A 27954-nucleotide genomic window follows, 5' to 3' on the forward strand; every position below is an offset into this window, starting at 1 on the left:
AAGTCATGGTTGTGAGTCACAGGGATGGCCTATAGACACTGGGAGACACAGGGATGGCTTCAGACACTGGTGCTTTCTTTGGACCTTCATTTGGCCCGAGGTGTGGATAATGGATGGCCCCGCCAGGAGCCCCACCTGTTTGTAGCACATGATGTCATGTAAATATCTACTTAAGGTGCATGTTCCTGATGAGCAGAGATATAGCTTAATGAATCATAATGTATGATATCCCTGGCCTGCAAGTCAATAAATACTCGGGTTTATTGAGTTGAATCAGCAAACTCTGGAGGTTACACCCTGGTCCAAGTGAAGAAATTATGACCTTGCCATCTTGGCCTCCAGGCCTCGGCATGTCTCTGTATCTCTTAGAATGGGGGACCAGCAACAAAGTGGGGGAGTAGAATTCCATCCTCCTGTGGTCCAAGTAGGGACGATAGGTGTGAGGCTAAGGCAACATAGCAATCTTTTATAGGGATGACACCATCGTCTCCTTGGGGGAAACAAACATTTAGCCCTCCTCCCATGCACTGAACAGCCACTTCTGGGTTGTAGATGGACCGGGGTGAATTCCAGCAAGATTCTGTGCTGAAGCAGCTCGAGGTCCTCAAAGAAGAGGAGAAGGAGTTCCAGAACCTGAAGGTGAGCGCAGACAGGCCGTGGAGTGACCGTGGGGGGGGGGGGGGGGGCGGGGGGGGGGGCGGGAGGCTAAAGCCACCCAGGGGCGGGTCCAGGGTAAGAGGCCCTGCTCTCTTTCTTCCTAATTCTCACCCACAGCCTCCTCACACATACATTTCCAAATCACGAATCCATGTTCTGACGAAAACAACAATTGAAGTCTGATTGATTTTAAAAATCATCTTGCGGTAGCCCTCACAAAAGAAAAACCTATCTAGCCGAGAGCCACCCTTCTCACCCCCCAACAAATACACACACACACACACACACACACGCACACAAACACATACACACCACTGCTCTCCCTTCAGGGCCGTTGCTCAGCCAGTGACCCCGTGCCAGCCCTCTCTTCTCGATCCCACCATGCTGGGCTAATGCTCTGGCTGGCTGCCCCGTAAGGGTGCCCACAGGTCGCTTCCACTCCTTGCTCTCCGTGACCCCCGCATGCGTGTGCTGCGTGTGCGCCCAGCTAGGGGCGGGCTCGCTAGAAGCCCCTGCGGGTTGAATGCAGGCTCTGCCCACTAAGGCACCTCGTGTTCTCACCCCTCCCAGGACCCCACCAACGGCTACTACAGCGTCAACACCTTCAAAGAGCACCACTCGACGCCCACCATCTCGCTGTCCAGCTGCCAGCCAGACCTGCGCCCTGCGGGCAAGCAACGCGTGCCCACCGGCATGTCCTTCACCAACATCTACAGCACCCTGAGTGGCCAGAGCCGCCTGTACGACTACGGACAGAGGTTCGTGCTGGGCATGGGCAGCTCGTCCATCGAGCTCTGCGAGCGGGAATTCCAGAGGGGCTCCCTCAGCGACAGCAGCTCCTTCCTGGACACGCAGTGCGACAGCAGCGTCAGCAGCAGCGGCAAGCAGGACGGCTACGTACAGTTTGACAAGGCCAGCAAGGCCTCGGCCTCGTCTTCCCACCACTCTCAGTCCTCTTCCCAGAACTCCGACCCCAGCCGGCCCCTGCAGCGGCGCATGCAGACTCACGTCTGAGGCTCGCACACCGGGGAGGGAGGGAGGGGCGGACGGATGGACGGACGGCCGGGGAAGAGGCGGTGGCGTGATGGGTCTGGACAGCCCCTGGGTGCCTGGGCCATCACCCGTCACCCTCCTTCCAAGGCCTTAAGGAAGCACAAACCGAGCCGAGCCGGCTGCGGGGCACCTGAGCAGTCCACGGCGGATGCCGCAGAGGCGCTGTGCCCCACCACTACCTGCTCCTCCCATGGCACGGGTGGCAGCGAGAACTCTGCTCCAATGGAACTGCCGTCCCCCCTCCGGTCTCTCCGTGGGCTTGCCCGTTACTGCCCAGAAGCCCACCCCTGTGCAGATGCTCCTAACTGACTCCAAGGAGAAGGGTTAGGGGCTATGTTCTTCCCAGCACTGAGCTGGCCCAGAGACCCCAGCTCCCCTGAGCCCACCGCTGGAAGCCTGAGAAGCCAGGAGCCTGCCCTCACCTTGTTTGATGTGAAATGTGTACCCTCTTGCAGTGGGGTCCTTGGACTTAATGCCTCCGAACTCTGAAGTGGGGCGCTGGGAGGGAAGTGGGAGAGGAAGACGGGCGAGGCTGAGCACTTGGGGGACACTTGGCCCAGCACCCCCCTCCCTAGTCTGTGTGATGCAGTGTTCCCACCCACCCCTGCTTTGTGTACCCCGCTCCGGCCCCACAGCACAACGGGCGTTAATATAAGAAGTGTGAGAGCGTCTCTGGCCAGCGTGTTTGCCGGAAGGTGTAGCCGGTAGAGTTGGGCTCACTGGGGTATTTAGTGGGGCTGTAACCGAAATGCCACACCTGGGGGCTTTAAACAGCAGAAAGTTACTTTCTCCCACTTAGGAGGCAGCGTTCACAGTACTGACACTAGGACAAGGGTTCCTCTTTCTGTCCGCAAAGGAGGAAGGCTCTTGTCTCTTAAGCTTCTGCACCTGGTGATCCCCGTGGTATTTCTGGCCCCCCATCTCTGCCCAATAGTTTGCCTTTCATCTTTCCTATCTCTGAAGCCACCCTGCACTCATCATGTCTCATCAACATAAAAAAGGTAACTCATTCTCAAATGGGCTTATGACCACAGGCAAGCAGGTGAGGTTTCTTTACAGGTCATATTGGAGGGAGGGGGAGGGGAGCATGGTAGGACTCAGTTCATTCCCTACCAGTGGAGAGGAGGGTCCGGCCTTTAAGATGGCCTCTCCAGCAAGAACAGTATGCGCACGCCTCACCTCACTGGCCTTGCTCACCAACGCAGCATCAAAGGCAGGGCGGGGCGCAGACAGGCAGCGTGGTCTTGTGCTCCTGCGGAGGCAGAGGCGGAGCCTCGAGCTCCAAGTGTGCTTTGCGGCCTGTGGCTCTATGTCCTTGTTTGGCTCATTTTCCTGTTAAAGTGAGGCCGTTGGGAACTCTGCCAATAGAGCCTACACGGCAGTCCTTCCTTTTGTGTGCCATGCAAAAGCAGGGTTAGCCAGACTGATGGATGCCAAGCCAGCTGATGGGCAAAGGGCGCATGCTGAGCACCAGAGGGGAGGGTTACTCCAGGCCTCTTCTCTCTGCATATTCTGCAAGGGACACTCCCTCCAGCGGCGACCCGGGGGAGGAGGACCTGTTGAAAGATCCTAGAGCGCCAAGCACCCTAACACGTTCATACTAGATTCAAATAAGATTCTTCAAAAGGCTTCCTTGGGTGGGAAACGACATGGTGATGGCAGAATGGATGGATCCAAATCCACTGCCATCAAGTTGATTCTGATTCTCACACACCCTAGGTGGGGTTTCTGAGGCTTGGTACATCTTTACGGCACCAGGCAGCCTCATCTTTCTCCCACAGAGCAGCTGCTGGGTTTGAACCTCTGACTGGTGATTAATGGTCCAATGCTTACCTGAGAGCACCGCTGGGGCTTCTGAATGGATGGATAGATGGGAGCAAACAGAAGTGTTCGTTCCAGGGACGGGACTCAAATAGAGCTTTGGAACCCAAATGGCAAAGAGGCTGGAGAGTCCTCATACATTTGAGACCTGCCTCCTCCAACCGTCACCAACAGCCCTTACCATCATGGGAGCCTCCATGGAAACAGCGTGTGCTTCCTTTCCGGACATCGATTCCTCGCATGGGGGCCTGCCCAGACTCTGTGCGTAGCCTTTTTCATCCTCCCACCCAGAGTAGTTCTGTGCGCCAACCACCTTTCCTTGGCTTCAAAAATCCCCTGGTTTACTGCACACCTCCCGTGCCAGGCCTCAAGACTAACCGTGTGCAAACACATGAGAAATGTATGAGAAACATCCAAGGTCCCCATCATGTTTCAGGCCAGGACACTGACCTCTGCTCTTCTAGATTAGTCTTGGCAAGCTTCTTCTTTCTCGTGTTTTCCCTTTTTGAAAAAGGTCCCTAGGGGCACAAACAGCTTGTGCTTGACTCAGCCTAAAGGTTCGTGTTTTGAATCCCCCCAGTTCTACAAACACAGCAGCCACAGCAGGAAGGCCCCGGGGTCTGCTCCTACCAAGAAAAGCTTGTGATGCCGCCATTCCACTCTCTCCCAACATTGATTCGACAGCAACAGGGTTTGGTTTGTGTCTGCTGTGTTGGAGGAAGACCTTTGTCTCTTCAGCTGGTTTCCTGGTTGCTTGGAGATCTCCGCGTGTCTTGTCTCTGGCTTAATCTCTGTTGTAGCTCAAAAGAGATTTAACTCAAAGTGCACCTTCCATCAATCCTGCCTCCTTCACGTAACAAGGATAACCTATCCCCAAATGGATTTATAACCGCAGGACAGAGGTTAGCATTTGCATCACATATTGGCGGGGGAGACGGGGCACAATTCAATTTATAACAGACAGCTTCAAACTTCCTTCTTGGCTCAGAGCCACTGGATGGGAGCCCAGTTTCTAAGACTCGGGCTTGCTATCAGTCTGGAAAGGGTCCGAGTTGTTTCCACCGCCTCTTCAACTTCCCGGGCACAGGAAGTGCTCTCACACAAAGAGCTAAAAGATCCTCCCAGACCCATTGCTGACCAAACCCATTTAACAGGGAGGGAGGGAGTAAGGCACTAATGGGCCTCAAAGAAGCCTCATCTCCCAGCTTCCTGAGAGCAAAGGACCCAAAGCATGGAAACAAACAAAGGCCATCCTTGGGAGACTTCTCAGAAGGGGAGGAAGGGGGCCCAGAGGAATTCCACGTCTCACTCACTGAGAAGAGAGGGCCAGGCACTGCTTGGGGCATTGGCTGTTACTGAATCAGAACTGAATCACAGGGTACATACTCCTGAAGTCTGCTTAGCTCTTTCCAAGTATTGTGTGTGCAGTTTATAACGGCATTCGATGAAAGAAGGAAGGAAGCCCTACAATGAGATGCTTCTCTGGGAAGGAACTTTCCCTGTAAAACTGCCGTTAGTTGCCGCCTCAGGAGCGCCAATCCCTTGTAGAGAATACAACGTCACCCAGTGCCCGCCATCTTCCTGATCGTTGGAATGTTCAAGGCATTATTGCGGGCACTGTGTTTTCCTCTTCCGGCTATCATCAAACCATGTCCTATTGGGATTCGCGGGGTTCTCATTGCTTCATTTTTCCCAGTAGATCAGCAGGTCTTTCTTCCTAGTCCCAGTCTGGAAGCTCCATGGGTGACCCTACTGGTATTGGAAACATCAGGGACATGACTTCACAGTGACACATGACGCAGCAATGTGAAAGGCATCCTATAAAATACACTATTGCTATAATAAGCATATATGTGTAAACTAAAGATCTTAGTTTGCACAGAAGGATTTATTGAAAGTATAAACAGACCAATGCCATCAAGGAAATCCCAAGTTTGCCTCCTCCCGTCGAGTTCTTTTCGGAGCTCTCTCCTAAGTCCTCTGTCTGTAGAGACGTAACCATCTATCTGCCACGGGCAACTTTCGCATCCATCCTTGAGAGCAGAGGCACTGAGGAGAGCCTGCCCTGGGGCAGCTGTTTCTCCTTCCCTTCCCCTTTTCCCGACTTCTGGAGTTCCCTTCCACACCAGGTCATACACTGGAGAGAAGGCAAACATTCTAAGCTGTTCTTCTTTCTAAAAACAAGGATTTACTTTCCTCGATCAACAGCTTTTACGTGTCAAGGTCGGGGCCATCCGTTGTTGGCCTCTCTCCTATTTTGCTTCAGTCATTTCCCAACTTCCTCGCTAATGGCGAGGCTAGGTCTGAAAATCCATTACTACAGAGCCTGCAGTTTTAGACACGACCACAGCCCGTCTCTTTACACGAGTTTTTGAGAAATTTCCAGTCACAAGCTACACTCCTGGTCCCATGTTAGTGTCTGCCATGTTGCTGTGCTCCTCTGTGACAGTCCACTCAGCCCACCCTTGGCCCGAATGCTTCCCTAACTCCTGATCAGGGAGCCCCAGGCATCTCCCGTGAATGTCTCTGGGCTTTATGGCCCTGGGAAATAGGCTGGAAATGCAACAAGAACATTCAAATAATGCTATTTAATGCCTGTCTTCTTTGTGGTGAATCTTAAGGTCAAACATACAAAGAAAGACATGTTCTAAGCCAAATGAAGTTTCAGGCAACATTTTCTTGTGGTGAATGGAGCCATAATTCAGTGAAGCAGCTCTGAAACCTACCCAGCTGCAAAAAGCAAAGGGCTATTCAAGATAAACGTGGAATCGAGGAAAGGATTCCTCCCCTGAAGGAACCCACCGCTTGGGTTCGTTGATCAAGCAAACCAAACCCACTGCCTCCAGTGGAATGTGACTCTGCGATCCAATAGGACTGCTTATGTCGTTTCCAAGACTATAAATCTCGATGGGAGTAGACAGCCTCTTGGTGCTCCGGATGAATGGTTTGGTGGTTTGAACCACAGGTTTTTCAGTAACAGTCTATAAAACCCACTGAGCCGTGAGAGCTTGAAACAAACACAGGGAAGACTACAAGATAGATACTTCTTTCACAAGGCAACGGTGCCAGGGCCCTGCTGCCCTGACTAGAAATAGTATCTGTGACATTAACAGGCATTCTGCCATGCTAGAACTACTTTGATGGCACAGAAAGCCACAGAGGGCAAAACGAGAGAGAGAGAATGGGATTGGAGAGAATCTCCCTACTAGACTTTCATTAACTGGTACTCTTGTTTTGTTTTTTCCCCCCTCATCCAGAGAAGCTGCTCAGTGAGAAGAAAAACACATTGTGAAGCAAGCACGGGTACTTCTGTGTGAAAGTTGGTAGTATCATAGGAAACCTCAGAGGAAGTGATTGTTCTGGAATAGTGCATTTAGTTCGGCAATTCTAGCTTCAATCCTTTAGGGCTTTAGCAACACAGGGTTTTCTCTCATTTCCAGCACCCCGCTCTATGCTCCCGGTCTTACAAGGCTCTTGAGAGGAAGTTAGACCTCAGCTGTTGGTCTTCCCTTGACATCAGAAATGCCTCCCAAAGTTTGTTGTTCCCTAAACACACTTCCGGTGCCCTTTTACACTTAGCCTCGTAGACAGGACTACGTCTCTCCTACTTGCTCCCAGTTCTCCACGGTCCCTTTAAGAAGTGGCACCTTGCAATACATTTGGGCTCCCCCCATGTCTGACATCTAATGAGACGCAAGCGTCATGCCCCTGTCTAATTTCTTGGGAAACTCAAAGATAACTAACAAGAAAATTAAACCCAGCAGGAAAACTGGCTGCAATTATACACACGCACACACAGCCCTCCTTAACCCATACCTTGAAGCAAAAAAAAAAAGATGTGATTTCCTGGAACCACATTTAGTATGGCAGCACGCGGTGTGCTCAAATCGGCAAAGGCGTTCTGCAAAGAACCACTGTTTTATTAAGACATGTAAGGGTAGGAGTTGAGAAGACAGCTGACCACCTCTGAGGTTTCACTTCCTAGACTTAGATTAGAGCCTACAGTGGTGCTGCATGCCATTGAAATAAGTGTCTCCCACGAAAATACTTTCTCTAAGAACCCCAAAAGGTATGTGAGTTCACAAGCAACCTGGAACCCAGTGCTACCGTCTCAGTGGGACCCACTGCTTGCCAAGTTCATTGATCAAAACCTGCGTTTCAGTTGGACCTTCCTCACCTCACTTTGTGGTTGATTCGTTTTTACAAGCACCAGGACACCAAAAATCTTGCGTCATATGCTTTTCTGTGTGAGATTAGCTGGACTGCAGCGTTCTGGATGCGAACCCGCAGTATCATGGCTGACTACAGGTCTTTTTTGCAGCCAGTCATGACACTCCATACCTGGGCAAAACCTGGCCAATGTGTTGGCCCTACCAACATGCCCGCCTGTTTTGCACTTTTAATTTTCATTATGCAAGATGACTTTCCAGTCGCATCTTTATAGCATACTCAACAGTCTACAAAATGTTTTCACAACCATCTTTCCATTAGATCCTTAAAACGTCATTGTTCAGTAAGCCTGTGTATCACCATTTACACACACAGAAACGGGGATTTACCAGGCTAATTAAATGACAGGGCAGGGAGTAGCACGAATGGTCCCACCCCCTGCGTTGCGTGTGCATTACCCCTCCGGCCTCAGGCAGAGCGGCTCTCAAGCTCACACTCTGTGCAGTCTTTGGGGGAAGGGCACTTGGATGTACATGTGTCCTTCGAAAATGTAAATAAAACCCGTCACTGTCCAAGCTTACGGCACACCATGTGACATGAATAGAGTGGTTGTCAGCTGCTGTGGAACGGATCTCCGGTCATACGCACCCCATGGGTTCCAGAGTGGCGCCGTCCCAGTTTCCGTGGCAAATTTAAGGGAAGCAATTCCCGGGTCCTTTCTTCCCACTACCATTGGGTGCATAGTAGGGCCAGTGCAAGCTTTTCTCCTTCTCCTTATATTTCTGGAGCTGGGCACACGCTCCAAACCTTAAATCTCTGGCTAGCAGCTTGCTCCAGGGCCCCAGGACAGCAGCCTCGGAAAGAAAGTGGGTGGGGTGGGGGGGAGCCTTCTGCTTCCCCCTCCCCCCCCACCCCACCTCCCCACAGAATGAGCGCAAGGCGCATGCGTAGCAGGCCCGCCGCCAGAGGGAGCGGAGGGAAGTGAGTCGCGCCGAAGTGCGCCTGCGCCTACACCGGGGTGGGCCACCTCTCAAGGGCAATTGGCGATTAGGAGGGATGTAAGAGGGAGGCGGTAGGCTTAATTCAAGAGATCGTTCAGGAGTCTAGCCTTCAAGAACTATATTCTACATGCTTGTCACACTTCCAAGTTCCTAGCCCCATCCCCAGCGACCTAGGTAAGCCCCAAGAATCCCCATCCTTAATCCCCTCAAATCATTCTGGGCTGGCCCCACCCTCTTGTTCCCAGGAATGTAAAAACTGCAACATAGAAGCAGAGAAATGGCTGGCCCAAGGTCACGTGGAATGAAGTTGTCATTTCTGGATTCACCCTCCTCTCCCACGGTTTCATACACAGGCATCCTATTGTGCTTCACTTTATTGTGTTTTGCAGATTGTGTACTTGTTACAAAAGGAAGGTCTGTAGCAAACCTGCATAGAGCAAGTCTGTCTGTCCAGTCATTTCCCCAACTGCATGTGTCTCTGCCATTGTGGTAATTATCACACCATTTCAAACTTTTTCAGAGTGGATAGTTAGTTTTCACAAGCACCGGGGTGCCAAGAACTTTGTGCCGTGTGCTTTTTTGCGAGGTGAGCTGGCTGGCGGCGATCTGGCCGTGAACCCGCAGTATCTCTGAGGTATTGCCCGCCTCCTGTGGCCTCCTTTCGGAGTGGTTTGATCAGTGCCAGTCTGGCCTGGGGCGGCAGTTCATTCACATTGTTTGGGCTAGCTGAAGCATTAAAGTCCCGTTCCCAGAACACCCAAGGGCCCCATCCAGCAGTTCCACATCAAAGCTCCCACTGATAGTTCTGATCCTTTGCCACCGGGATCGCTTTAATCGGCTTAGGGGTTGGAGCACCCTGGAGGAAGCTGTGCCAACCAACCCAAGGGCACACCATCCATCCGGCTTGGGTGCAAACACACCGTCATGCAAACACAGATCCAGGCTCCCCCCTGTGTGTAATCACGAAGGGCCATAAACATACGCTGTCACAGCAGAACCCAGCAACAATGTTAAAATGTTCCCATTACTATATTCACATCTGTGGATTAGGGGGTGCGGAGGGGGGGGTGCTTGATACACCCATGTGCGTTGGATTCTGGCTCATTCACAAATAGGCAGCCGCCCCAGTCCAGGACAGCTGGGTCATGTGTGCAAACAGTCACATCCAAGGGCGTGGCTGGGGAAAAGGACACTCCCTCGCACATAGCCCTCATGAGGAGCAGCTGGGAAGGAACCATCAAGAGTAAGGAGAGCCAAGAGCCCCCACTCCCACAAGACTCCCAAACCAACCCTGCTGGGGCCAGCCAGCCATGACTCTCCAAGTCAGAGCCCGGAACACAAAGCCTGCTTGTGAAGGCCAGAGACAGGGGTGGGGGTGGAGTGCCGAAGCTGGGGCCCTGTCGGCTTTCAGGATCCCACCAGGTCTGGGAAGGGAGCAGCTACATGTAATCCTGCCAGGCTTCCTAGAGAACTGGCAGTTCCACTCCACAAAGGGCTAGTCCTTTGTGGCCACTCTGTGGGATGCGGCTTGCTGCTCTCCTCAAGGCCCCTCCACACTGCTCACAAGCACGGCAGCTCCCGCTGTCCTCCTGCCCCCACCCACCTCTGCAGTGGATGCCTCTGCATCTGTCCAGCCCCAGCCTGTCTGGCTCAAAACCTCCAAGAAAGCCAGGAATCCAGCTGTGAGTCCCATTTCCCAGGGAGGGCCTTCCAACAATCCCGGCTGGCTCCAGATGTAAAGGAACAGCTGTGGGGGTGGCAGGCAGCCCAGTTGGCGGCCAAGCAGGGCCTGGGAAGAGGGACAATAAAGGCGAGAGAAGCAAGGCTGGCGGCATTCTAGAGACCGGGAAGGGAACGGTGCCATCCTTTGGCCTGGCGGCTGGCTGACAGGCCTCACCCAAAGCTTCTCAGATGCTGTCCTGCCAGTCCTGCCAGCCCTGCCCACTCAGTCCTGGCAGGCTGGACCACTGGCAGGACCTTTCAGAAACTCCATCCTCTGGTTCCCACGTAATCTAGGAGGGGAAACGTGGATTTCCTTTGTTGGACCCCACCCCTGTCCTCAAAGCACACAGCACCCAGCACTGGATTTTGGTAACTGAAGACTGGATCGAAAGAGGAAGACAGGCCGGGCTTGGCCACTCCCATCTGGCATCCTGCTGCCTCCCCTGGGCCCCCAGCCAGTTCTCAGGGAAGTCCACCAGGATGCTGGGAGCCAGGCGGGTGTCAGGCAGGCAGCGATGCTGTGGTCACCGCTGGCCCGCCTGCTCTGCCTCGGGTGACCATGTACAACTTGGGCATTCCCTGGCCCCTGCTCTGGGCCCTACCTCTGGGGACGGGGTCCCCTGCTGTGCCTCCACGCACATACTCACCACCCTGCAAGGACGCTGGGCATCACGAGTGCTTCGGTTTTAGGTAAAATAGTTTAATGGCGCATTGAAACCTTGTTTCTAGTTCGGTCCACTTCGCCATAGAGCCCTCCACTGATGTTCTTCCCATGCCTGCTGGGACGTCACAGCCCCTCTGGAGGGCCCCCACCCCTCCAGGTTGCCCCACCCTGCTGGGAGGCCTGCTTGAAGTCTCAGGCCTTGTGGGTCCATCATCTGTGTTTTGATAAAAAGTGAGCACAATACTGCACCATGCACCCTTTCTGGACGTCATGGGACCAGCCCACAGCACCTTCTCCCCTTAATTAAATAGCCCATTAAATAACCTCTCAGCACTGGTAGAGGGGGAGACCAAGGCATCCAACCCCATCCTGGGTCAGCTCCTGCAGCCCCCGGGCCTCTGCCATGACCACAGCTGGGCTCCAAAAGTGCAGCCTGGGGCATGGCCGCCTCTTGCCCTGGCCGGTTCAGGAACTGTTCCCCCGGCAGGGGGAGGTAAGGCCAGTGGCTCGTGCTGGCACCGGGCACCCCTTGGATGAGAGGAGGGGTCTCTTGCAGCAGAGTGGGCAGACCGACGTACATGCGCGTCTCCTGCCCGAGTTAGAAGTAAGTAAGGTTCTTGACAACTCCAGTTTCCAGCATCCGCTTGATGGCCAGAGCCTCCTGGGAGACATTGTGGCCTGACCCCTGCGGGAGAGCCAAGGAAGCAAACTCAGGACCTTCAGCGATCTCTGTGTCCCCGGGGAAAGCCCCTCTCCCCCTCCCGCATGCTCTGGGAGCAATGGCCACGGGCCCTCCTGGCTTAAGAGTCCGGAGGCCTCGGTTCCAGTTCTGCCTCAGAATGAGCTGGTCATGAGCTGCTGGCCACTGGCACACCCTCACTGGCCACGTGTCCCCCCATCTGCTGGTCCCACACCTGTCCACACGCCACACACCCACACCCGGCCCAGTCATCATCCAGGGCCACTTACCGCCATGGACTTGAGCGTGATCTGTTCATAGTAGTGAATGGTCTGCTTCTTGTTGTAGACATCTGGGTAGCCAAAGCCAGCAATGTGCACCAAGTCACAGAAGTGCAGAGCCAAGGTGATAGCCAATAAGCCTGTGGTGGGCTTCTGAGGGACGAGAGGTGGGGCAGGTGTTAGAGGAATCCCTATTCCTTTCACCACCTTCTAGACTGGCGGTGGGGAGCATCCACCCCAGGGGCCATACAAGGCCCACAAGGTCATCAATATCATCAGTGTCTCACCAAATGGAAGCCAGAGCTCCAGTCATCCCACTAGGGGCGAGCTGATAAAATGCTCAGCAGGATGGCCCACCAATGATGTCATACATAATTGAATGACCCCTGGCAGGAAAAAAAGGCTCTCCACCTCTGTTCTAGACCAAGGCAGTCCACTAGAGCGCTCTGTGACTGGAGACATATCTTCATCTGTGCTGCCAGCCCCGGTGGCTCTCGAACAGGGGACTGGAGCTGGTGTGACAGAGACTTTCATTGGATTTCATTTGGACTTGACTAGCCACACGCAGCTAGTGGCTGTCTCACGGGATGGGGCAACGCAGCCATGCATCTGGGGCAGGATGTGGGCCCCTGGGCTTGAGGGTGGCAAGAAGTAGGACAATAATGGCGGCATCGTGAACAAACCGTGCTTTTAGTGCTTCCTATATACCAGGTGCAATGGTATTTCCCCCAAGATCCCTGTGGTATTATCGCATCCTGGGGAAGGCATGCTTCCTGTCATCCTTTCTCCAAGCAGGCAGCAGGCTCATCGAAGGGAAGGGAAGGAAGGCTCCCACTCCTCTCCTGGCGCTTCCAGAAGACCCAGGGCTCTGCCGCTTATTGGCTTGGGGATTTTTTCCGGTGGCAGTGGAGGGCGGGAGTGGGGAGGGGTGCTCTCCCCTCTGTGAAGTAGTAGCACCAATCAATACCGTTCCTAAGCAACTCAGGGCTTCTATGAGGACCTCACTGCCTCTATCCCTAATGCACTTGTAGGGATATTCTAAAGTGATGCCTAAGTTCGCAAGCCTTGCATTCCTCAGCTTTAACCACTGCTTCCCAGATGCCCCTCCGATTTGGGAGCCACATCCTAGACCTTGGCAGGCCAGGCCCCTCAGGTCAGTCAGGCTTCCTGGTCCCTGGCCAGCACTCCTGCATCTCATCCTTCACGCCCTTCCTGGGCCCGAGTTAGCACCCGTGTTGCTTGAACCAGCCCTCCAGCATCTCGACCCATCGTCCTCCAGCCAGTTCTGCCTGACCTGACCTCTGAAACCCCCAAAACTGCTCATCTTCTTCCAGTCGGCCCCGTTACCATCTTGTCCAAACTAGAAATGGAAAATATGTTACTATCTTGTCCAAGCTGGAATCCAGAATTAGTCATAAATCTTTCAAGTTCGCCTCTCAGCAGACGTCCTCGTGGGAACAGAATTCTGAAATGACCCTCAGTGGTACTTGTCCATGGATCACTTGCTCCCCCTGAGTGAGGGTGGGCCCACTAACATGATGAGATGGCACTGCCAGGGTCATGAAACATCAGATGGCACCAACATAACAGACCAACGCCCTGCGACCGGACAGAGTATGGCCGCCCCTGTGAGAGTCGGCGGCTGGCACTCTGTACGGGACGAGAAAGCCCTGTCTTTCTCCCGCAGTGACGTGGCACAGGAAACCTTAAATGAAGAAGATTGTTCCTGTGGGCTTGACCTCATCACATGACCCTTAAAGTCCAATACTTGAAACACAAAAAGGACTTGCAGCTCGGTTGCTGGCTCGAAGGAGGAGGGGTGGAGGGCACATGGCAAGAGGTGTAGGTGGACTTTAAGACACGAGGGTGGCCTCTCCGCTCTCAGCGAGAAGGAAATGAGGAGCCTCACTCTGCAAGCAGACACCGAATCACAAGGGACGGCGTGCAAGGAAGGGAACTGTCTCCAGCATCTGCAGACAGGAAGTTGGCCTAGTGGCCCACCCGTCATCCACCTTGTGAGACGCTGCAGGGAGCTCAACTCGGCTGGGTTGGACTTCTGACTTCCAGGTGTGGTTTCAGGCTGCTAACTTTGTCGACATTTGTTAGGCAGCTGTTACAGGTGTCACTCAATCCACCCACCCCTTCCCACTGCCGGGAGCAGGGTCAGGGCTCTACCTGCCCTTCTTCTCCCCCACGGAGCCCTGGTGGCCCAGTGGTTATCCACTGGGCTGTGATCCACAAGGTGAGCAGTTCAAAGTCACCAGATAAAAACGGGACTTTCTATTCCCATAAAGGCTACAGTCTGGGACACTCACCCTGTCCGACAGGGTCGCTATGATTTGGCACTGACTTGAATTGGGGTTATTGTCTTGTCCAGCCTTCAGCACCCTCCACCTCCACTTTTCCATGCACTCCTGATTGACCTTCCTCAACTCCATTTACACGAGAAGGACTTCATTCTTGACAATGGGAACGTGGTCCCCCCCATCCTCCACTTGACGAACTCCCACAATTCCTCAATACTCAGCTCACTGTGTAGAGTCTCCCCTGGGATGCTTCCCAGATGGCCGAGCAGTAGTATGCCCCTCCTCCCACCCCCTTAGCATCTGGAGCAACTCCATGGCACTGGATCACTTGCTAGTGCCATTTGTTTACATCTTCGGCTAGTCTGGCTTTCCTCAGGACAAGGAGAATGTCTTACTCATCAAGCACAGCAACTGGGAATCTGGCACTGAGCAGGCAAAAGTAGGATTCAGACTATGTTTATTTAATGAAGTTGATAATAGTAGATACTCACTAATGAATGGAAAGTGTTTGTCCAAACTATGGCAAATATGTATGGGCAAATCTCCATGACAGACACTTTACATAATTTAATTAACTTCTGAAATCCCACTACAGCTCCACTAGGTCCAGAACCAAAGCCAAGCTCACTGTCAATGAGCCCGATGTGCAGCGACTCTACAGGACAGGGTAGAACTGCCCTCGGGGGTTTCTGAGACCGCACTTCTTCATGGGAGTACAACGTCGCACCTTCCTCCTGCCGAGCAGCTGGTGGTTTCAAACCGCTGACCATGTGGTTCGCAGCCCAATGCATGGCCACCATGCCGCCCGGGCTCTTCCTACCAGGGCAGTGCTTCACTATGCCCACCGTTACTGTGGTCGCTTGCCCTTGCATTGAAGTATCTTTCTTAGGGTTTTTAAGGCGGTGACCTTTGGAAAACAGACCACCAGCACCTCTGGGTGAGTTTGAACCACCAACCTTTCAGGCAATAGCCAAGTGCTTAATGATCTTCTACCAACTACAGAGATAAGAAAACCGAGGCTCCAAATGGTTGACTGACCAAAGGCCACACAGTAAAAGCCCAACCAAAGCCATACCCACGACTGCTAGAGTTTCTCTTCCCTCTCGGCTGCCCTGCGGCGCTGAGGGCTTCAAGGGCAAGGTGAGGGCGTCCTGGGAGGCTGACGAGTGTGGACGGAAGTCCACCAGCTGAAGACGCCCAGGAGCTAAAGCTGAAACAGTAACTTGCAAAGCTTGGCTCTCAAAATATGTTCTTTGAGAAGCTCATCTCCTTGAGTCGATTCTGACTTGCAGTGGGTCAAGGTAGAGCTGCCCCTGTGGGTTCGCAAAGCCGTAACTCTTTATAGAAGTACAAAGAGCCCCGTCTTTCTCCTGAGGAAGAACTGCTGACCTTGTGGTTAGCAGCCCAACTACATAGCCCCGATGCTACCAGAGCCCCTTGATAGATAGTACCAAACTACCTACCATGCGAGGCCACGGCTTCAGCTAAAATGGGTCTAACAGCAGTGCACGCCTGCGTTCATGGCTCTCAAAATAAGACCACTGACTGTTCTGGGAATTCCCCAGTTTACCAATTCTTAACAGCGAGCATTTGGCTCCAAATTCAAATGGTTGGCACCAGCCGCTCGTTGGGAGAAGGACGGGGCTTGCTGCTCCCATAAGGAGTCCGGTCGTGGAGACCGTAGGGCAGCGCTACCGTGTCCTACAGGGTCGCTCTGAGTCAGCACTGACTCTGTGGCAGTGTTTGCTGGGTTTGGGTTAGGTCTCTGACCCCTGTTTGACAAAAGTGCCCTCTAACACGAGCCCCTAGCCTCACTGCAGACCCTGAAGAACTCCCACATCTGCAGCGGCCCCGAGTTCTCAGGGTGCGTTTTCTCTTGCTGCAACGAACGCTTCAATCTAGCTTTGATTACGACTATGTTCTTGTACACCCTGGAGCTTTACCACATGCCCCAGAGCCCTGGGGGTACAGGCTTTAAAAAGTGGGTGGAGCGAACCCACCGGCTGCTCTGCAAGAGGAAGACGGGGCACTGTGCTCCTCTTGTGGGAACAGCCTTAGACCTGCGAGGGGGACGTCTGTCTGCCTTATAGGGCTGCTACAGGCTAAACTGGAAAGCAGTCGCTGGTCAGATGCAAGCTGCCCCTTCATTATGAGTCTCTATTGCATTCCACCAAAACACTCCAAACTCAATGCCGCTGGGTCTCCTCTACCTCTCAGGGACCCTGCAGGGCAGAGTAGACTGTCCCTGGGGGGTTTGAGGCCATAAAACTTCATGGGAACAGACAGCCTCATCGTGTTCCTGTGAAGCAGCTGGAACTGCTGAGACCGTGGTTAGTGAGCAACCCAGCCCAGTGCATAACCCACCATGTCACTGGGTCTCACCGCCTTCCCACGCGGGCCTCCCCACACCCCAGCCGCTCATCACCTGCTTACTCTTCCGTGACTGCTGTAAGGACAGGCTCAGCAGTCTGTCCGCTGCTATCTCCATGTAGAAGGGGTTGAGAATCCGAATCTGTTTGGGGTTCACATCCCAGATGAGGGGGGGCTGTTTCCAGAAACCCTTTCGTACCTATGGGAGACGGGGTTGGGATAGAGAGACGGGGGTGAAGACCTGTCTCTGGTGTCCAGGCATGCGGAAGTGAAAGGACAGGGAGGTGGCGGCCCAGACCCGAGACAGGAAGAGACCAGAGAAGAAAGGGCACTCCCTAAAGGAAGCCAAGTGATAAGGCCCGTGGTGTGTGGTTCGACCCTTTCCCACCACCAAGCCTAGCCCAACTAGAGCCGAGTGTGAGGTAGGCTCTTTGGACACTTGGCAAACACGCCAGACTGAACAGTTCAACGGCAACCAGAGGACAAGGAGAGAGAGCGACTCTTTCTGGGGATCACCTGGGCAGGTATAGACTGTTCTAATCTGCGCCTGCCTGAAAGGGCTCCAGAGGGTCTCTCTGTCCCCGGCTCTCACAGGCACACACATTCTGACTGCTTTCTGTGCTCCTGGCCCAGTCAGGCCTCAAGCCTGGGGGGGCAGTTGGGGCCAGAGCAGTCAAGGATCTCATTTCGTGGCCCCCTGGATGGTTGGTGCCTGCCCACCCCCCACGGGCTCCAGGAAGCTGTGCAGAGCACGGACATTGGCGGGGCCACTCAGGCAGTCCTTGGAGCTTGTTTGCACCCGCTCTTTGGGGAAACACAGGGCAGATGTGAAGCGTGCAGTGCGGACGCGGTAGGTGTCCCCGGCCGCCCGCCCCATGAATCCACCACACTTGCCCGCTTCTTGTCGCTCAGGATGGTCTCGATCCAATGGAAGTCCATTGCCTTAAATGCCACCAGGACCAGGAGCGTGTCTGGGTTATTCTCCACTTTGGGGTCGAAATGGGCGGATTCAGGGTAGAAGAGGCGCATAGTGGTCTTGGTGCCCACGTCGCCCTCGTAGCCAGCCACCGGAGCGTTGTTCAATCTGGAGACGGGGAAGAGGCTCCGGTCACCCAGAGCGCCCGAGAACCTGCCCACTGCCCAGACCCCAAACAGCCCCCAGGCGGAAGAGGGCAAAGCAGTCATACAGACCTAATGACCACGTCATACTTGTTGATGGCTTCTCCCAGCGAGCTGTTCCGCAGCCGGTGCCCATTCCCCACCACCACACAGCGGCGGCACTTCAGGCTGTCAGGGGAGAGGCGGCAGGAGGCTCAGGGACAACCCCAGTTCCACTGAACTCCCACTGTCCCGAACCTGTCTGCAGGGTTACCCAGATACCCCTCAACCTCTGTTCCCCAAGGACCAGGGAGCTCCAAGTGCCCCGCGAGTGGTCGTGCTAGCTTCATGGCCCCAGACTTCAAGGGAAAGGGGAAACAAAGGCACAAGCACAAGAGAAGAAGGCAGACACAGGGCAGGATCACCGAGGCCTGCCTATTCTGAGCAGTCTGCCTGCTGCCTCAGAAAAGCTCCCAGCAGCCTCTAGCTGCTCCTGCACCCACATGTCCAGGCTGTGTTGCCATGGAGATGGCTATACCTGGATCCCCAGAGACGGGCAGCCTGAGAAGGCGGACCAACATTGGCTGCAGGGGACCTAAGACAAGGTGGCCCCCAGGGCGGAGACTGAGCCATACTTCTCACGCTGGGCAGCAAGAGCAGGCTGGCAAGCGCCGGGGGTGGGGACGGGTTTTCTTACCTCTGGATGCTCTCCGGCATGGTGTGACTGGTGATGGCTAAGACCCGGAGGAGCAGGTCTTCTGCACAGAGCAAGAGAAAAGCAGCTAGCAATGGTGGCCACGGCAGGCGTCCAAAGACTGCCCCACCCCGCCATCGTGCCCAAGAGGCTCAGCTGGTGCCTTCCTGCCTGCCCTGCCCCAGGACCCACCCTGCGTGTGGTTCACAGCAGGCACCGAGGCCATGAGAGCAGGAAGCAGCATGCTCAAGGGTGAGCCATCATTCCTACTCAGCAGGACACTTACCGCTCCCCTTGATCCCATAGGGCAGCTCGTAGGCAGAAGGTGTCTTCACCCAGAAAAAGTCCTTAAGCTGGAGGAAAATGGGCTGATTTCGGGTGGAGCTGCACACGGCCAGAGCAGGGCGGAGAAGAAGAAGGGATTAGTTCTGATGAGCCAGAAGCAGGGCCAAGCCGCTGACTAACAGGTGTCCATATCCAGGCACCTCCTGCTCCTCCTTGGCTTCACCCAGTCCGAGATCCCCAAACTTGATCTACTCAACACTGAGACATAAGCCCAGGAGCCCCTCAATCCCAGCCCACCCGAGCTCTGTCCCCGCCCCGCCTCTGTCCTCACTTACTTGCCAAAGATCTTAGAAGCCTTCCTCTCGGCCTCACCCTGGAGGCAAGGCTCCCTCTTCTCTGGGATGGGAAAGTAAAAGCTGGAAAGAGAGAGAAGGCTGGTCAGCCCTCAGCCGTCCAGCAGCACAAGGTTCCCAGACACTGGGGAGGGAGGGACGGGCGGAAGACGGGAGGAAGGTGCTGGAGGGAGGCTAGGGAGGCTTGGGCTGATTCTGCTTGCGAGATCATCCCAACCCAAGATGCACTTGGAAACCAAATAACTGAGCATCCCCGGCTCTTCTTTCATTTACACCTTTGGGTGAGGACTGGGGGTGTCACCACAGAGTCCACCATCCAGGCTTGGCTTCCCTTCCCTTCACGGACTCCCCAACCAAGAGCTAAAGAGGAGAGGTTATGCCCCAGCTCTCTCCTCCTCCTGTCCTCATTGCCCATGGGGGCCCCACCCCATCCCTGAAAAGAAGTACTGAATGTAGAAAATGGACTCACAGTTCAATGTACCTGTCTTCTCGGGAGATGGAGTACCACACCATGACGATCAGGACCAGCACCAGCATGGCCAGGAGCTTCCAGCCTGCAGGACACATGCACAGAGGAGCTGGAGAGAGACACAGCCAGGGATAGTGCGGTCCACCACCTTCTCGCCTGCCACCCTGATCCTCCAACCCCCAACCCAAGTAGACACAGCCCTGGGCCTGCCCTGGCTCGAGCTTTTGAGCACAGAGCTCAGACCTGAATGCTCCTTGCTCCTCCACATGAAATAGCCAGCCAGGTCACTGATTCCACATTTGTTGTTCGAGCTCAACCAAGACCACTACTTCAGGAGGAGCCCTGCACCAGGAAGGGGGATCGCAGAGGCCATACTCACGGGACTTGCCGATCATGTTTTTCAGTGGGTGGTTCGGGTCCTGGGGAGAGCTGTCATCCTGGCTGCCTCCGGCCACCTAGGAGGACAGAGGCACAGGTGTGGGTTTGGTTGATTCCGCAGGCACTCCTGCCTTGACACAGAGCAGACCTGGCCCAGAGCCCACCCCTCCCTCCTCCGGAGAGTGCCAGTGGTGCCCCCGACCCCTCACCCGGCAGGCATGTGTCCAGAGAGCCCTTGCACAGCCTGCTGGCCTCCTGTCCCTTGGAAGACAGATTCAGAAGGACCCAGGAACATCTCAAGGCAGAAATGGAGCAGGGTTCATGCTCATTCCAGCGCCTCTGGCTGGTCCCCTCACCCCCTGCCCTCCCCATTTTGACTTACACTTTGACTTACATTTTGACTTCCCCAAAAAATGTTCAACCAAGGGCTTACAATTTTCCTCAAGTGAGGCAACTTCTTCCCCACTGTCCAAGTCGGCAGAGGCTGGTCTGGACCCCACCCATCTCTCCATCATCAAGCCCCCACTACTCCAGCCAAATCGGTCCATACAGACCAGTAACCAGGGAGGGGGTGACGGTGGGGCAACAAGGTCCCTGGGCATCCTCTAGCCCAGTGGTTCTCAACCTTCTGCAGGCCACCACCCTTTAATACGGTTCCTCATGTTGGTGGTGACCCCAACCATAAAACTATTTTCATTGCAACTTCTTAGCTGTAATTTTGCTACTGTTATGAATCATAATGTAAATATCTGATATGCAGGATGTATTTCCATTGTTACTAATTGGACATAATTAAAGCATAGTGATTCATCACCAAACAATATGTAATTATATATTGTGAAATATCTATTTCTAATGACAAATAAGTGAAATTCTGTCTTGAAGCTTGGTGTAGCATGGGGAACAGTCTCACGGCGGGTACTCGTATGTGGGTGTACCTGCCTGTGGGCAAATCCGCCTGGAGACGGATAGAGGAACGGTGTCTCGGTTCCTACAACCATTGGAATGGCTGTGAAAGGGCTGCTCGACACCCAAAGGGTTGCGACCCACAGGTTGAGAACCACTGCCCGAACCCTTTCAGACTCTGGCTACTGACAAACACCCAAGAGTGTGGAAAAAACGAAAAGTGGGAAGGATGTTTGGATGGGAGCTGGACAGGAACCCCCTTTCCGGTAGGAGCAGGTGGAAGAGTTGCTCCACAACATAGCAACCAGCAGAGAAGTTTCTAGCCGTCTCCGACTCTGCCATGGGCAGGCTTCCGAATCCCCAGGGAAGAGATTTCTCCAGCCTCCACCAGCCACACCTCGAGGCAGCCAGACCCAAACACCACGTGGCGCCTTCCGTCCACATCAAATTACTACCTAAGTGAGCCTGATCAAAAGAATCAACCGGGCCGCTTCCAAAAACACAGATGCCAGAGCCCTTCCGTGGCCGCTGACCCATCAGCCTGGGGCAGGACCTACGGCAGGGCCCGGCAGCCTCATCAACAGCCCAGGTTTTTCATGTTAGCCAGGACGGGAAGCAACTGCTGATGCTCCTGCTCTCTGGGGAAACACAAAGCCAGTCCTTAAGCTCCCTTCGCAGGAGATCGCAGTGCATTGCCGTCACTGTTTGATGCCGTTAGGCTGGTTCCGATCCAGTGATCCTGTGTACAACAGAGCCACACGCTGCCCGGTCTGGAACCATCCTCACCACTGTCACAACTTGGCCCACCGGGCAAGCCACGGTTTCAACCTGCCTGTCGAGGGTCTGCTTCTTTTTTACTGACGCTCTGCTTTACAAAGTAGGATGTCCTTCTCCAGGGACGGGGGCTTCATGGGAACAAGTCCCAAGTCTGATTGATTCATTCTAGAAAATAATGCTCGGGGAGGTACACCTTAGTCCTCAAGGTGATACCTGTCCTTTGCCACGATGTCAGGGTGTCCTTTGCAGCAGACGTGCCCAGTGCCATACCTTGTTTAACTTCTCGATCGTTGCTTCTGTGATCGTTAACTGTGGATCCAGGGGAATGAATGCAATCCTTGACTTGAATCTTCTCTCTGTGGGTCATGGGGTTGCTTATTGGTCCAGTTGTGATGATTCTGGGCTTCTTTTTTCAATCCTTCTATTAGGGGCTCATACAACTCTGATCACAATCCATACCTACATCGATTGTGTCAAGCACATCTGTACATTCATTGCCCTCATCATTCTCAAAACGCCTGCTCTCCACTTAAGCCCCCGGCATCAGCTCCTCATTTTTTCCCTGGTTCTGGTCTTCTTTACACTGAGTTGCAATCCACACAGAAGGGTGCGATCTTTGAGCTTGATGCAAATGCGTCAAGTCTTCCGCACTTTTAGCAAGCAAGGTGTGCCATCTGCATATCGCAGCTTGCTAATAAGCCTTCCTCCAGGCCCAATGCCAACAGTTCTTCACAGAGCCCAAATTCTCAGATTATCCATGCAACACAGAAATGGTGAGAGGGCACAACTGTGATGCACGCCTTTCCTGATTTTAAACCATGCAGTCTGCCCTTGTTGAGTTTGCACAACTGCCTCTTGGTCTATGTAGTTTCCAAATTAGCACGATGAAATATTCTGGGGCTCCCAGTCCTCACAACATTTTCTATCATTTGTTATGATCAACGCACTTAGATGCCTTTATACGGCCAACAAAAGCACAGGCAAACATCTTTCTGGTATTTTCTGCTTTCGGGCAAGCTCCGCCTGACAGCTTGCTTGCATTCATAGCGGCTCCTGGTCTAGGCACCGCTGCAACCTTCTTCATTAGCTCCAGCAAAAGTCGACTGGCATGTGATATGAACGGACATTGTCCAACAATCTCTGCGCTCTGCTGGGTCTCCTTTCTTGGGAAGGGATACAACTACGGATCTCTTCCAGTTGTTTGGCCAGCCAGCAGCTGTCTTGCGAATTTCTCAGATGAGTGAGAACCACTGAGCATTGAGTTTGTTTATTGAAATGTCTTCATTGGATTAGGGCCCATCTTCTTTTACAGATCAATTATCTTAAAACAACAGCTGAACACTGTCCTATTACTGAGTCAGTACAGTGCTCCCTAGGGGGCCACTCCCGTGGCTTCTCTGCTGCACAAATATTGAGCAGAGGAGAAAGCACGGAGGGGATGCGGGGCAGGATTAGGGGGGGAGGGGGGATGTCTCCATGCCCTTAACCGGGGGGTAGGATGCCCCTGCCAAGAGAACAGTGACACATTTGGGACCAGAGACTCAAGTTAAAGACCTGGTAACTTCTAGTAACGTCCCAAACCTCTCTCTCTCTGTGGCTGGCTTTCCTCCCCCCGCCCCCTACACACACACACACACACACACACAGCAAGCTCCTGGTAGTTTCACAGCACACGGCCCAGGCTGCCTCCCACACAGCTCCACTCTGGCTCTGCAATTAGGTTATTTGCTCACCTGCTTGCCTTCTGCCTCTCTGCCCACGCCCCTCTCTCTCTCCCATGGAACTGTAAGTTCTGTGAGGGTGCTGGGCAGGTAAGTCCTGCGTCCAGGTCTAACCCAAGCACCTAGCAGGTAGGCTGGCCAGTGACCAGTGTTTATAAAGTACTGAGTGACTGACGTGGTGCTTCCATGGTTGAGTCACGTCTACTTCACTGACTGTTTTCTCAGTTATTCAACTAGGTCTCGTAAATCTTTGCTGTCCGGAGTATATTTATTAGCATAATTCAAACGATGTGGTGTTCTGGGAAAGCTAACACTACAGAACCAGAGGAGAGATCCGTGTTTGCAAAGGGCATGTGCGGCTGCGCGCACGTGCTGGGGGGTGAGCGGGTGGAGCACGGCGGCTTTTTGGTTAGTAAAACTATTCTGGATTGGGCTGGAACGATGGACACATGGGGCTGTGCACTGGCCCAAACCTAGATCCTGTGTGCAGTGCCCACCATGAACCCTGATGTGAACAACAGACTTTGATTATAGGACTACTGACCCAATACTGGCCCATGACTTCAACAGGTGAGGCAAGATGGTCATGCAGTGAAGCCTGCGTGAGGTGGGAACCAGGCAAGAAGGAAACTCAAGTGCTGTCCACTAAAAAGAGCAAAAGACAAACGGTAAGACTGCCCCAGCCTGCTTGCCCAGGGTGGACACTTGGCAGGCGGGAGAAAGCCGGGCTAGCCGCTATGGTAAGCAGGTACAGTCTGGGCACCTCACAGGGGCAGTTCTACCTGTCCCTCAGGGTGGCTATGAGTCCGAATGGACTCGATGGGTGGCAGCAAGGGGACACAAAGCTGCACCAGCTCTCCCAGATCTCACGGTAAAGGAAGCAGTCTGAGGGGAGGGGGCATATGGGACATGCTCAGTACTTTCTACACAAGCCGCCTGTAAATCTAAAACTGCGTCAAATGCAAAGTCCACTTGGTATACACACACCCATATCGCTACATGCGCTGCCATCGAGCCCGTGCCCACCCCCACAGTCCCTACAGCCCCTACCGCCCTGTGCGTTTCCGAGGCTGTAACTCTTTAAAGGGTGTGGAAGCCTCGTCTTTCTCCTGTGGAGCAGATGGGAGTTTCAAACTGCTGGCCTTGCAGTTAGCAGTCTAACTTGTAACCATTATGTCTCCAGGATTCACATACGCACGCGCGCGCACACACACACACACACAGATCAGAGCAAGGGCATCATGACATGGGACTTGTTAGAGACAGACTCGCAGGCCGCTCCTCCCCCAGAACCAGCTGCCATTGAGCCTGCTGCCACGTGAGCCGGCTGAGCTGCCCAGGGCAGACAGAACAGAGCACTTCCCAGAAGTGCCTGCAGCTGCACACTACTTCCTTTACAGGGACACCTGAGCGAACTGCAGCTGCCTCCTCCTTCCACCTGGCAGAAAATGTCCACCCTGGACCAGAGGTGAGGGCTTCAATGGCTGGCTTTTCAGATGTAAGAGACAGACCTTTCCTCAGACAAAGGTGCCTCTCAACAGCCATTAGCATTGCCCAACAAGATCGCCAGTGATTCACAGGTATGCTCAAGGTGAAAATGCACTGGTGGAGAGAGACTCGGGCTCTTGGCCTTGACTGAAGAGGACACAGGACATTTAAATTATTATTTATAAATTATTATTTGGGGTGGTACCAAAATGATTCTAATGAGCAGCTGACTAGGAGTGGCTGTATCACATGATTAATAGAATTGGCTCCGCCGAATTATTCATGTAGGAAATATTGCATTGGCAAATGTTATGTTCTATTGAAAGAGCATCTTTTTTTTAAATCATTTTCTTGGGGCCTCATACAACTCTTATCACAATCCATACATACATCAATTGTATAAAGCACATTTGTATATGCATTGCTCCCATTGAATGATTTTCTCGAACATTTCCTCTCCACTTAAGCCCCTGGCATCACCTCCTCATTTTTTCCCCTCCCTCCCTGCTCCCCTCTCTCTCATGAACCCTTGATAATTTATAAATTATTATTTTGTCATATCCTACACTGTCCGATTTCTCCCTTCACCCACTTTTCTGTTGTCTGTCCCTCAAGGAGGAAGTTATATGTAGATCCTTGTAATCTGTTCCCCCTTTTTCCCTCACCTTCCCTCTATGCTTCTAGTATCACCACCCTCACCACTGGTCCTGAAGGGATCATCCGCCCTGGATTCCCTGTGCTTCCAGTTCCTATCTGTACCAGTGTACATCCTCTGGTCCAGCCAGATTTGTAAGGCAGAATTGGGATCATGATAATGGGGGGGGGGGGAAGTATTTAGGAACTAGAGGAAAGTTACATGTTTCACAGTTGCTACACTGCACCCTGACTGGCTCGTCTCCTCCCCGAGACCCTTCTAAAAGAACATCTTAAGGAGTATGGAGTAGTCTACCTGACTGCTAATGGTGGGTCTTTCCTTTAAAAATTAAAAAGTCTATCTATGTCGCACCTATAAAGAGTCGACTTTCATTTAAATGTCTAGCCTGGGCATTGGAAAGGAACGCCGAAGCTCAGCTACAATCTGAAAGGGCAGAAGTTTGAATCTACTGGCCATTCCTCGGGGGCAAGGCCCTGGCAATGGACTCCAGTTAAGATCACAGTCTAGCAAACCCTTCGGAGCAGTTGCACTGGGGCACACTGGGCCTAAGGGTCAGTTCAACGCCGCATGACGTAACAACGCCCCCCGGACTATGTTTTTAAGTTTGTGTTAGTGATTTCGTGCCCTCTCACTCCACGGTCCTCAGCCGATGGCTTTAACACACAGAAGTGCATTCTCTCAGGGGAGAAGGCTGAAATGCCAGATGCAGGGTGCCCGTGCTAGGGGCACATGCTCTCTGTTAGCTCAGGAGGAAACTCCTGGTCTCCACCCAACATCTGTGGGCTTGGCTCATCTCCAGCCATCTTCCCCTGCATCGAACGGGCTCACAGGATAGGGATCCTGGAATCAAAGGATGCACATGTTCCTGGCTCACTTTCTCAGTGGTCCTAAGGTCCTGCTGGGCTCTGCTTATTAGCTTAATCTCTTATATCTCAAAAGGGATTGACTAAAAAGACAACCTAATCCTATAGGGATTACATCCTGCCTCATTAACACCACATAAGGTTTACAACACACAGAATAATTAGTTGCACCAGATCCCAAACGGAAGATAACAAGACAATACGGAGAAAATGGAGGCAATTACATAATACTAGCCAACTTAAACAACAAGCAAATATTTCTTGGAACGAGTATAGCCAGAATGTTCCTTAGAAGCCAGGCTGGCGAGACTTCTTCTCATATCCTTTGGACACGCTGTCAGGAGATACCATGTTCTCCAGGGACTGGAGAAGGACATCACGCTTGGTAAAGGGGAGGGGGGGCAGCAAAAAAAGAGAGAGACCTGGACAAGCTGGGGTGACACAGTGGCTGCAACGATGGGTTCACACATAAGAATGCTTTCAGGCTGTGCAGGTCCAGGCGGTGTTTCGCTCTGTTGCACACAGGGTCGTTATGAGTCGGAACCAGCTCAATGGCACCTACCCACACAGGCCAAATCGCCACGTACTGCGGTGGGCATTGTTCTGTCCATGACAGCAGGAGGTTTGCTTCGTTACTTGATGGAGTGCACGTCCCTATTCCCCCTACTCCTCTCGTCCAGGACCCACTTCCTCTCACTGGGCTCCCGCAGCGCTGGCTGCACAAGAAATCACCACGGAACTCTGGAGCACTCCGATTCTAGGCCCCCTCGCTGAGACTCTGCTTTAATTGGTTACAGTAGGACCCAGACATTGGTAGGAAAAAACCAAAATAAACAAGTACCGATCTAACAAAAACCACTCCGTCCGTATGCTGGACAGACATACCTTCAGAGATGGGAAGCCTCAGAGTAAAATTAATCAATGTAATGAAAGAATCAAATAAGAGAATGTACGAGCCATAAAAGCAAAAGCCACCTCCCATGATGCACTCAAGATGAAAATCGGGACATGGAGGCTGCCCTGAGAAATGAACTCTCAACCACCCCAGTGACCCGACCGAGAGGGGAACTTCGGGCAGTCAGCAGTGAGCAGGACTGATGAGTTGTGCGCAGCAAGACAACCAACCTTTCTTTGATTGCTGCCCCAGGAAAGTTCTGCTCGAGTGCGTCCTGGATCAAAACTATGCTGCCACCGTGTTCAGCTGGCTGCCTGCTCATGGGTGTGCTGTGAAATTCCCACTCCCCAACTGACCCAGCCCAGTGGATTGCTCAGCAGCCTCGGGCACTCCAGGAACCAGGTCTCATGGCACTCACAGACACACGTTGCCAGCCTGCACGAGAAAGGGCACTGAGGTGCAAGAGCAGGCAGTGGATTGGACTCACTGGTGGTCATGGTGCACCAGCTTCTACCTGCAGTCAGGGTCCGAAAACCAGCTCACCCAACCAGCTAGACAAGTGGCCTGGGGCAGGAAGGCTGTGCTTAGAAACAAGGTGTCCTTCACTGGTGAGGCTAGGGACAGAACTTTCCTGAGGGCAGAAGTGGG

The 27954-nt window shown here is 53.3% G+C and overlaps 2 protein-coding genes across 5 annotated transcripts in view; one reads left to right on the top strand and one right to left on the bottom strand.

Moving 5' to 3' along the window:
• Positions 1–1671, top strand: part of KIRREL3 (kirre like nephrin family adhesion molecule 3) — a 173044-nt gene extending 171373 nt beyond the window's left edge. Inside the window, exons 16-17 of the mRNA XM_075527996.1 lie at positions 553–639; positions 1228–1671. Of these exons, the coding sequence (XP_075384111.1) occupies positions 553–639; positions 1228–1671 (531 nt within the window). The remainder of the gene's footprint in view (positions 1–552; positions 640–1227) is intronic.
• A 9882-nt stretch (positions 1672–11553) lies between these two features.
• Positions 11554–27954, bottom strand: part of ST3GAL4 (ST3 beta-galactoside alpha-2,3-sialyltransferase 4) — a 48001-nt gene continuing 31600 nt past the window's right edge. Inside the window, exons 2-11 of one of the 4 annotated variants that reach the window (XM_075564095.1) lie at positions 20003–20078; positions 19636–19732; positions 19137–19217; positions 18803–18900; positions 18520–18580; positions 17916–18011; positions 17619–17808; positions 16780–16923; positions 12058–12201; positions 11554–11773 (exon numbers count right to left, since the gene is read on the bottom strand). In XM_075564095.1, the coding sequence (XP_075420210.1) occupies positions 11687–11773; positions 12058–12201; positions 16780–16923; positions 17619–17808; positions 17916–18011; positions 18520–18580; positions 18803–18900; positions 19137–19217; positions 19636–19732; positions 20003–20018 (1014 nt within the window). In that variant the 5' untranslated portion in view covers positions 20019–20078 and the 3' untranslated portion in view covers positions 11554–11686. Of the gene's footprint in view, positions 11774–12057; positions 12202–16779; positions 16924–17618; positions 17809–17915; positions 18012–18519; positions 18581–18802; positions 18901–19136; positions 19218–19623; positions 19733–20002; positions 20079–27954 lie in introns of all 4 variants that reach the window. The other 3 variants (XM_075564098.1, XM_075564094.1, XM_075564097.1) reach the window with 3 other exon arrangements.

The sequence above is a fragment of the Tenrec ecaudatus genome, chromosome 12 (genome assembly GCF_050624435.1).
Source record: "Tenrec ecaudatus isolate mTenEca1 chromosome 12, mTenEca1.hap1, whole genome shotgun sequence".
NCBI lineage: Eukaryota > Metazoa > Chordata > Mammalia > Afrosoricida > Tenrecidae > Tenrec > Tenrec ecaudatus.